This window comes from Musa acuminata, chromosome BXJ3-6 (genome assembly GCF_036884655.1).
Source record: "Musa acuminata AAA Group cultivar baxijiao chromosome BXJ3-6, Cavendish_Baxijiao_AAA, whole genome shotgun sequence".
Taxonomy (NCBI): domain Eukaryota; kingdom Viridiplantae; phylum Streptophyta; class Magnoliopsida; order Zingiberales; family Musaceae; genus Musa; species Musa acuminata.
In genome coordinates this window covers 36774039-36784364 of record NC_088354.1, presented here as the reverse complement: position 1 = coordinate 36784364, position 10326 = coordinate 36774039, and the positions used below count along the sequence as shown (strand labels likewise).

Here is a 10326-nt window from a genome sequence, read left to right as displayed (position 1 = left end):
ACTTGCATATATGTTATTGTAGTTAATTTACTTAACTTGTGAGTTAATTGCTTAATATCCTTTAACATTTTAAAATATTTGGAATATTTTATATTTATTCTTTTAGAACAAATAAACCAATGCTGATGATTGTTAGAAGTTCTTTATATATGAATGTATGTATGTGTGTATGAAAATATTTTGCCAGGATCAATTTTCTTTATGAACTGATCCAATACAACGGTCAAATGTATTTTTAATCTTTCATGTTAGGGACAATTTGGGATATAGAGAAAGTAGAGACACTCAGAGAGAAAAACAAAGAGACACACCAACCCAAAACACCTAAAATAATGAAAATTTTCAAAAAAAAATCCTTTAATCATCAAGAATGATAAAATTTCAGATAATTATTATAGGAAGAGGAAGAGCCTTTGTCTCTTCAATCTCATGTACATCATAGCCATATACATGCACAAGGAGAACAAAAACAAAAGAATTTAGCTTACAGCAAATGCTTAATGAATACACACCAAAACCTCACTTCAAGCATAGCCTGCTCCTCTTTCATGATTTACTTTCTAAAAACCTTTTTGAAGAATTCTGGTCAAGAAACTAGCAACATGTGGGATCATGTTATTTCAGTTCCTTTGCACTTGTGTGGATGATGACAAAATAATGAAACTTCCTAATGCGGTCTCTCAGACATCAAATTCTGTAGAAAATCTCAGCTAAGCAAGAGTTCTTGCACCATCAAACCAGGTATATTTTAGAGATGGAAAAGCTGCGACCAGGAAGAGTCTGCATGAGAGAGAGCCAGAGGTCGACCGCCCGATACCCTGATACAACCTGGGAATGCCACTCTCACCAATAGTCACCACAGGAGCAAGCACCATCTTTAAAATGAAGGAATCTTTTTGCATCTCTGCCGACAATCTCCCGCTTGACAATCTTACTTATGAACTTGGGTGGCAGTGTGGCAATCTACACACTCTCAAGTTCTTAATCACCCTCAACACTTCACCATCTCCTGTGCCTAAGATCCCAAATGCAATGGCTAATCGCTCGCTATGGCCACGGAGCATGTCTTCCTTGTGTTCCTCATCCAATTTGCTTAGCACACATTTTATCTCCGGCACATAATGCTCGATACGCATCCTCTTTTCGAGGTCCTTGAGAAACATGTATATCTCGTTCGACCTAGGATGCGACTTATCGAACGCAAGGAAGGTGTGCATTTGACCTCCAATCTCGATCGAACTCCATCCAGGAGGCTTTGATATCCTATTCTCCTCCATCAGAAGCCTCATCCTTGCAACACCATCCCAACATCTCGCAAACGCATAGATGTTAGACATCAGGACGTACCAACCTGCATAACCAGGGTCGATCCTCAGAATCTGTTCGATGACTCGCTCACCAATGTCAACATTCCCATAAATTTTGCAGGCATTAAGAAGGCCACCTCAAACACTTGCATCAGGCTCCACGTCCATGTTTCCAGTGAACTCCTCAGCCTCATCCAGTCTACCTGCTCGACCAAGCTTATCAACCATGGAACTGTGGTGCTCCAGAGCAGGCTTAAAACCATACTGTTGGATCATTCTGCCATAGTATTGTTGACCCTTTTGAACCAGCCCTTTATGGCTGAATCCCATCAAAAGCCCCATGAAGGTGACACCATCGAACCTAAAGAGAAGCTCTGCATCTTCAGCTAGTCTATGCATCCCATATCCACAAATGATGGCAGTCCAACTGATCAAATCTCTCTCAGGTATTCTATCGAACACCCTTCGAGATTCTTTAATGCTACCGCACCGAGCATACATGTTTATCAGAGCTGCGCCCAAGTGAACAGTGATCTCCATGCTGGCCCGCAGGACTTGTTTCTGAACCTATCTTCCTCGTTGCAGGGCACCGAGATAGGAACAAGCCTGCAACACACCGACCATGGTCATCGCATCGAATTGGACTGCGGATTCTTGCATATGGTTGAATATGGATTCACCGTTCAACACGTACCTGATAGACAAAGGATCCAATTATATCAGATAGTTAAATAAATTGCACCACAAGATAATATAAAAACGAGACTTTTTCCGGTGAATTCTTACAAGGGCAGCAAAAGAAGCCATAGCTCACCCAACAATCAGAGCGTTAAAGCTCGCGGTACCTCGCACGGGCATTCCGTCAAACACCTTCCTCGCCATGCGTACGTCACCACACTTCCCATACATATCGACGAGCGCGGTTGCGACGAAGACGTTGGAGCCGCACCCGAAGCTCAGCACGTTGCCGTGGGCCCTACGGCCCTCGGAGGCTGACCGCGCACCGGCGCAGGCCGGGAGGACGAAGGTGAAGGTGAACTCGTTGGGCCGCACGCCGCGCACGAGCATCCGGTCGCACACGGCAACGGCCTCCCAGAAGCGTCGGAGCACCCTTTGATGGTCTTGTTCCAGAGGAAGACCGGCGGGGGGCAGGTCATCGGACGTGAGGTAGGCGTGGGCGAGGCGGGACTCGAGGATTCTTGCGTGGAGTTGGGGGAGGACGAAAGAGGAGGAGCGGCGGAGGAGGGAAAGAAGAGACTTGAAGCCGTCATGAGGCAGCGGTGCGTGGCGATGGAGTTGGGGGAGGTGGTGGTGGTTTGAGAGAGGGTGCGTTTTGCTCAGCCTCGATGCTTGCGACTTGTGTTCGACCTTTTGCTTGCTTTCATGGTCTGTGGCCGAGGAGATTACAATTGCTTTAGTAGTACTTGGTAGCTTAGTGCTGTAATCTACATGCTGAAATAGGATGTACTTATGGCATACTACAACAAGAAGCACCAGTGGTCTAGTGGTAGAATAGTACCCTGCCACGGTACAGACCCGGGTTCGATTCCCGGCTGGTGCAGATGAATTTTTTACCAATTAAAAAGAAATATCGAAGCGAAAATTAGATCTACCATATAGAAGTAAAAAGAAAAATGGAAGGGATTGCATTATTTTCTTTCATCCTCATAATAAAAAAATTGGAATTTCCTTGGAAAATATTATATATTTTTAGTAACAAATAAATATTTTTTTAGTAAAAAAAAGGGCCTCTTTTTCTATGGTTTGACTTTCTAAGGGCAGCTTAAATACTTAATGGTTGACCATGGAAGCATCTCATTCCCTCGGCATAAAAATGCCTGCTTTCGAAATACTGCTTACACACAACCCCTCTCTACTCGCGTTTCTCCCTCGAATGGATCGATTTCTGGCCCCCGAGCACTCTCGGAACTGTAGATTTTGCCCAGGAAGCGCCGAGTTTGGTGTCATGATTGGAAGCACCAGTAGATCCTTCTCCCGCTACCTTTCTGCTCTGCTTTCTTGCTGGGTTGTGCCTCTGATCGTATGAAATATCAGTTTTTGCATTTTTCTTAATCTCCTTCATTGCAACCGTTTACAATTAGATCTTAAACTGTTATTTTTTCCTTTAAAAAAAAAAGAAAAAAAACTGTTGAGTTCTCTGCGTTTCTAATTTGAGCTAGAAGAAAACTCATTATAAATATCGATCGGATTAGGTTTGAAGTAATCAGAAATCTATGGTCTGTTCGTGGGATTTGAAGCACATATATCGTCTTATTTTGGAGAAGTTATTCTGATCTTTTTACTGGGGAAAAGGAGGGATTTTCGAAGCAGTGGATATGGCCGATCAGGGTTCGCAGGGGAAGCAGCTACTTTCCAGGCATCCATCTGGAGTTGTTTTCACTATCCAGTAAGTTCATCTCTTCCACCTTTAGCTGGAGAGGAAAATAAAGTTTCTTTGCTTTGCATTGAAGACTTGCTCGCAAGATTTATGCTCTACCTGAAAATTATGAATCTTGAGTTACATGTATAAAGCAGCACATTTGTTTTGTTTTACGAAAACTGTTTTAACAACCACCATCAGGAAAATATTGTTTGGACAACTCATATAGTATTGGTTGCAATTGTTGAATTAGTATTCTCATATATCCAGGACACTACTATACTGTATGGATATGTAAATTCACCATGTTCCTCTCAGTTAAGACCAGAATGTTTGCTCAGCTTCTGTCAAAATGAGATGAGGAATTGTTAATATGTCAGTCACTTCAGGTCTCATTTTTCTTCTGAAGTCCTAGGGTTTATACAGAGTTAAAGGTCTTACCAATTTGCTCTGTTCTATGTGGTTAACATGACTCTTAAGCATTGTTACAATCTGCAATTGGGACCAGCTGTTGGAGATTGCTGTTGTTTGGGACAGACATCTAATGATTAAAACGATAAAAAAGACATCAAAGAATTTAGTGCATACAAATGAGACATAGGATGATCTTTTCTGGCAGATAACATTGTCCATAGATGAAGCTTTAAGTATTGATTCTATCTCTACTTTTAATTGAATATTTCAAGAATTTATGATACATTTTTATTTCCGTAGATGTTTTTTTGTCTGGAATACGTTACGGGATGTCCATGTGTCGTGCTTATATGCTTTTTTTGGTTGAACTCACAGGAATGTTGTTTCAACAGTAAACATGGATTGTAAGTTGGATCTTAAGACCATAGCTCTACTAGCCCGTAATTCAGAGTACAATCCCAAGGTACAGAAAAGAAGATTGCTTTTGGATCATGAAGCATTCTTACTTTCTGCTTTTGTATTTTTCGTGATTGCTTTACTATGTGCTTTATAATGTGCTATTGGATCATTTTTTTATGTCTACTAAAGAAATACCGAAATAGGTGGATACTATTAAATGTTCTTTTTTTCCCTTCTGATTTAGCCTATCAATCTCGGTTTTCCTATCCTGAGGCATGTCTCATTTGTGTTATTATTAAAATTAATACACAAATTGATGTTGAAGGCAATGCTGTCAAAGTTAAATTTGTTCTCCAGCTTCATGAAACAAGCTTTGGTTAGAAAGGATAACATAATAAACTTGTTGTCAACACTGCTCGACCCACTTAAACAGCCTGGGTCTCACCATTTAAACATAATGCATTGGTAGCAGGATGCGATCTCTACCAGATCCACACATGAGAAAGTGTTAGTGCAACTATGCAGAACAAGAACATTTTGATTAATTTCTGGTTAAGGAGGCCAATTTGCCAAAAATGCAAGTTCCTAAACATATGGTTAAAAGACCCAGCTGTTTGAGGATAACCTTATAGGCTAGTTTCTGTTGAATTTATGGGTGGGACATGTTAAGAACTATTATATAGATTAAGTTAAATAATCAAGTTCCTTGAATAGTTTACAAGTTTCAAGCTTTTCAGTTATTTTGGCATTCACTACACCTGATGGAGTCGAGCAAAATGAAGGAAAAAAATTAAACTATAGTGTACATGTTATGTAACTCTTTGGCCCATATCTTCAGTTTTAACACAATAGTGCTTTTGTATATGTTTTTAAGTCAATATTATATATTGTGTGTGTGTGTGTGTAAAATAAGTATTACATAACATTACTTCGGCATCTTGTTTGTTGATTACATTGCATCTCTTTTTTCTTTCTGATGTATGTAGCGTTTTGCTGCAATCATAATGAGAATACGAGAACCAAAAACCACAGCATTGATGTTCGCATCTGGACAAATGGTAAGTGGAACTTGCTTTGCACATATGATCTCTACATAATTTTTGTCTTTTGATTTCAGTGTTTATCACCCGTATCATTTCACCTTGACTTATTTAAAATGCCAATAGAATTACTTTCATAATCTATTTTTCATTGGCAATACAATGCTCAATCTTTATAAAAAATCTGTGTACCTGGTTTCAGTCTTTAATTTGGTGGGGACATAAGGTTATAATACCTACCGACAGAATTACTATCAGCCCAAGGTCAGACCATTAAGTGGGCTACCTGGTTTCAGGGTATTAATTGCTGTTGAACCAGTTGAAAGTAGCAAGTTTCTTTTGGTTTTGTTCAGGCATTGGACCACCTCTGTAAATGAATGACATTTGAAAGTCAGAGTTCTTCTTTTTCCTATTTATGGCTTCTGCTTTATGTTTTATAGCTTTTAGTATATTAAGGCTTATTACCTTGCAAAACCTTGAACGTCTAAAGGTTTATAACCTTGTAAAAGAATCAGGATTTAGTATTTCCAATGACAAACAATGAATTCTACCTTTAGCTGTAATACATGACCATAAAGTTTATTGTGAAATTCTTTATTTGGTGAATGGAACTCCAAAGGCATGAGCTTTTCTTGTCATCCATAATGAGAACGACACTGAACTTGCCTCTTCTGTCAGGTTTGTACTGGAGCAAAGAGCGAGCAGCAATCGAAGCTCGCAGCACGGAAGGTATACTACAAAATTAAGAGGTTTCCTGTAATTTTCTATACGTATTTGTACCCTGCTTATCAAGTAAAGTTTGACTCTGTTCATTAAGTCTCATATTTTCTGGCCTTCAGTTTGCTCGTATTGTCCAGAAGCTTGGCTTCCCAGCCAAATTCAAGGTTCTTGATGCTTTCTGCCTTCCTGCATGCTCTCTTTATTAGTTTTTCAACTTTTCTGCTTTTTCTGTCTAATTTGTCTTGCAATATGTAGGATTTTAAAATCCAGAATATGCTTAGTTCATGTGACATCAAGTTTCCCATAAGGCTTGAGGGCCTTTCCTATTCTCATGATGCCTTCTGTAGTGTAAGTTTTTGTTCTTCTACACGCTCAAGAATAATTTACCCAATAGTTGCATGTCCACATGTTTTCCTGTTTCCCTTATTTCCTTTTTACTTTATCAAATTGTTTAATAGTTAGAATTCAGTGGTAGCATTTGTATTGTAAGCTTAGGTAATAGTTGGAATCTCAGCTACTCTATGCTCAGATCATATGAGGAATTTTACTGTCTTCATTAGAATAAAGTTCATTCACTTGCGTTATGCTTAAATTTGATGAAACATCAAAGTTGCTTCCATACTGCTATTATACATATCCTTCTTTTGTGGGCTTGTATTCCTAAAAGCAGCTGCATGAATGTTACCTCTAACAGTATGAACCAGAGATCTTTCCTGGTCTGATATATCGGATGAGACAATCAAGGATGGTACTTCTCATTTTTGCTTCTGGCAAGATTATTCTCACTGGGGCTAAGGTGATGTGCTCAAAGCTTTAACTCGAATGCATGTCATTGGTATCTATTATTTATTCGTCATCCTTAATCCAATTCAGTCGGAAGATGACACACATGCTGCGTTTGAGAATATCTATCCAGTCCTTACAGAATTCAGGAAAATCCAGCAATGGTATGTTTTTGTATGCTCACTTCAATAAAAAATTATGTAATCTGATGCAAGCTGGCATTGCGACATTTTGTTGTTTTAATGCATTAGACTGCATACAAAAACTTAAGTGTCACTTAGAATCTTCACAACAGAGGACTCATAGCCGCTGCCTAGATCAGAATGATCTGTTGAGAATGCTGTGAGCTGCACTGAGGCTTTGCATTTGAAATCTTTTGAACTTTCAACTGCCACATATTTTGAAATCTACTTGTGACCTACAACTTACTATTGATCCACTGATTGAACAGTCATCATCATTAGCTTTCTATTGTCATTTTAGTTTATGAAATGTTTACTAAGAACTCTAAAGACTAATTTCTTTTTCTTTCAATTTGCTTCCTGTATGCAGATGTTATCAGGAATTTGGAGCAAACTGGGATGGTTTTCTTGATAGTTGCTATATATCATCAAACTTATATAGATAAATTACATCCTTTGAAACCAATAAATGATGAATACATGAAGAGAAAACCCTGTGTGAGGCTCCTGCCTTTATTATTTTGCTGAACAATTTGTTGAACAGTGAGGGCACACAACTTTATTATGGAAATTGTGATCAATCAAGGATGCAGCTTTTCATATAGAACATGTTGTTTGGGGAATTCATAATTCTTAAATATGTGATGCAAAAATATATACTAACTTTTGGATTGTTCTTCTACTTTTACACAAATTATAGCAAAAAGCACGATTTATAATGAGGACTGCACTCTCATGTCGATCGATGGTGTCGATATGTTGTATGTCGGTACATGCCGATAGATTTAAAAAATAATTAAAATTTTCTAAGTATCTGAAAAATAGTAAAATACTTAAATTACAGCCCCTCCCCCTCCCTTCTCAGCTCCTTCTCTACTAATCACTTGACGAGAGCTGTTGAGAACCTTCTTTCCATTTCCCACTTGTATTATCATTTTCAACCGTTCCTTAACTATAGTTTCATAAATTAAATAGAGATTACACCTATATTATCTCTGCTAGATCGAAATCCATCAGTTGTTCAATATATACGGGTCTTTTCCATCTAATTGAAAATTGATATATCCCAATATTGATGCTACAATCAACCATCACCGAACCGTAGAATCAGCAGAGAGCAAACTATACATGACCATGTCCTTGCTTTCCCCTCTCAACGCAAGATAGCTTCTGAGCACAGCCTCTCTCTGGAACCCAGCCTTCTCCAGCACCCTCCGAGAGGCAGTGTTGTTCACCTCGGCTATGGCGTCGAGCCTCTCCAGAAACGGCCACTCTTCGAAGACGGCAGACGCCGCCTTCTTCACCGTTGCGGTGGCGATTCCGTGGCCCCAGTAGTCGTAGGCGATGGCGAAGCCGATCGAGGCTCGGTGGACGTCAGCCCCCGGAGCCGGCATAACGGAGACTAAGCCCACCGGCCGGCCGTCATCGTCGATGCAAATGGCGCGGCACCACGGGTGAGGCATGATGAGGTCCTTCATGTGAGTCAGGCACTCGTCCTTGGTAGTGCACGTAGGTCTACGTGAGAAGCGCATAACGCGGTCGTCGGTCGCCCATGTCATGAAGTCGTCGACGTCGGAGAGCGTGAATGGCCGGAGGGTGATCCCAGGAACGGTCTTCTTCTCTTCTCTATCTTCTTCTTTTGCTCCCGCACCCTTGTGTTGATCCATTTGAGAAAGCTTTAGTACGTGCCAACAAGAGATGCAGCTTTCATTTATATGCGCTTGAAGGATGTAATCTAGTTGAGATTTGAGACATGATTCTAATACCATAGGCGACCACAGGAGTGAAAGCACCATATCAATATCAATTCTCCGGTTTGGATGAAATAGACGGGCGAATTTATCATATGCATAAAAGGACAGATTTAGGTGGCCGCCATGGTTGACTGCTAAGATCCTTCAGCTGTAGGAACTTTGTTATCTCGTCACTGTTTTCTTCCGCTAGTCGTCACCGTACCAAAAAGAAGTTATCATGGAAAAGCCAAAAGCTTTTTGCTGAGAAGTAGTGTTTGGGTCAAAGGAATAACCGATATAAGCTCGAAATAATAAAAAGATAATAATTATCTTTTAATTTGATTTGATTTGATTTTTTAGGATTAAATTAATTTTTTTCAGAGTTGAACCGAATTAAATTAGTTCAACTAAATTCTAACTATTTAATTGATTTAATTAAATTTTAAATTATTTTTATCTCCATCACCTCCTTTTTCTCTAACTCCAACTCTAATAATGCCTCTTTTTCCTCCTCCCCTCCCCATAGATTCAACATAAAAAATTAAAAATATTTGATCATAGATTCAACATTTGATCATAGATTCAACATAACAAATTACTATTTTAAAAATTAAATATTTTAAATAAATAATAATAATAATAATAATAAACATATTACATCTCATCTTAGTAATTCTAAAGAAGTTTAAATAGCTTTGATAAAAAAAATTAAAAAATTATATTTGAGTTACAATCACATTATAATCCAAAACTATCCTATTTCAAAAATTAATTATCCTAAATTCATACAAAAAATAAAAAAAGTGACCAAACATATTATCATCTTACCTTAATAATTCTAAAAAATTTTAAAAATATTTGATAAAAATTCAAAGAGTTAGATTTGATCATCAATTTAACCCAAAAATATTATATTAAAAACTATTCATCCTAAATATATAAAAATAATAATACTAAATATCTTAGAATCATGCATTAGTAGTTCTAAAAAAACTTAGATTGGTTTAATAAAAACATTTTAGTTATACTCAAGTTACACTCACTCACACATTCAACAAAATTTAACTCGATCGAATCTAAATCAACCTAACTTGAACCGTGATAATCATATCGGATCGAATCGACCAATGGGTTAATGACTTGAAATAGCTCGATTCAAAAACATTATTATTTTTTTATAAAAAATAATTTCTCTTAGTAAAAATCAATTATGAGAGCATCATATGTTATAAACCCAATACTAAAGATTTTTTTCTTATAAATTATTCAAAAAATAATGTGAATTCACAAACAAGTGCCTAAAGATAATTTAAAAGATACTAGATTTAGTGCCATAATTCTTGGTCAGTGGGAATTCTGGTGCTTTAA

General features: G+C 38.1%; 4 protein-coding genes and 1 non-coding gene across 5 annotated transcripts; 2 read left to right on the top strand and 3 right to left on the bottom strand.

Moving 5' to 3' along the window:
* Positions 1-347: 347 nt before the first annotated feature.
* Positions 348-3390, bottom strand: LOC103989856 (pentatricopeptide repeat-containing protein At4g18520, chloroplastic-like). The gene is made up of 3 exons (XM_065156817.1): positions 3310-3390; positions 2122-2759; positions 348-2001 (listed from the first exon to the last, which is right to left on the bottom strand). Exons 1-3 carry the CDS (start codon positions 3388-3390, stop codon positions 1875-1877), a joined length of 846 nt encoding a protein of 281 aa, XP_065012889.1. The 3' UTR covers positions 348-1874.
* Positions 711-1847, bottom strand: LOC135641454 (pentatricopeptide repeat-containing protein At3g26782, mitochondrial-like). Its single transcript, XM_065156818.1, has 3 exons — positions 1452-1847; positions 990-1379; positions 711-875 (listed from the first exon to the last, which is right to left on the bottom strand). Exons 1-3 carry the CDS (start codon positions 1845-1847, stop codon positions 711-713), a joined length of 951 nt encoding a protein of 316 aa, XP_065012890.1.
* TRNAG-GCC (transfer RNA glycine (anticodon GCC)) lies at positions 2798-2868 on the top strand. Its single transcript has one exon. It is a non-coding gene; the product is annotated as a tRNA-Gly (tRNA).
* Positions 3196-7771, top strand: LOC135639953 (TATA-box-binding protein-like). The gene is made up of 10 exons (XM_065153988.1): positions 3196-3333; positions 3521-3714; positions 4477-4564; positions 5487-5558; positions 6219-6269; positions 6380-6424; positions 6516-6608; positions 6955-7056; positions 7134-7207; positions 7596-7771. Coding segments are annotated over exons 2-10 (597 nt in total). The 5' UTR covers positions 3196-3333; positions 3521-3643; the 3' UTR covers positions 7597-7771.
* Positions 7772-8316: 545 nt separating this feature from the next.
* Positions 8317-8892, bottom strand: LOC135641453 (uncharacterized). Its single transcript, XM_065156815.1, has one exon. The coding sequence runs from the start codon at positions 8890-8892 to the stop codon at positions 8317-8319; it is 576 nt and encodes a 191-aa protein (XP_065012887.1).
* Between the last annotated feature and the right edge of the window lie 1434 nt (positions 8893-10326).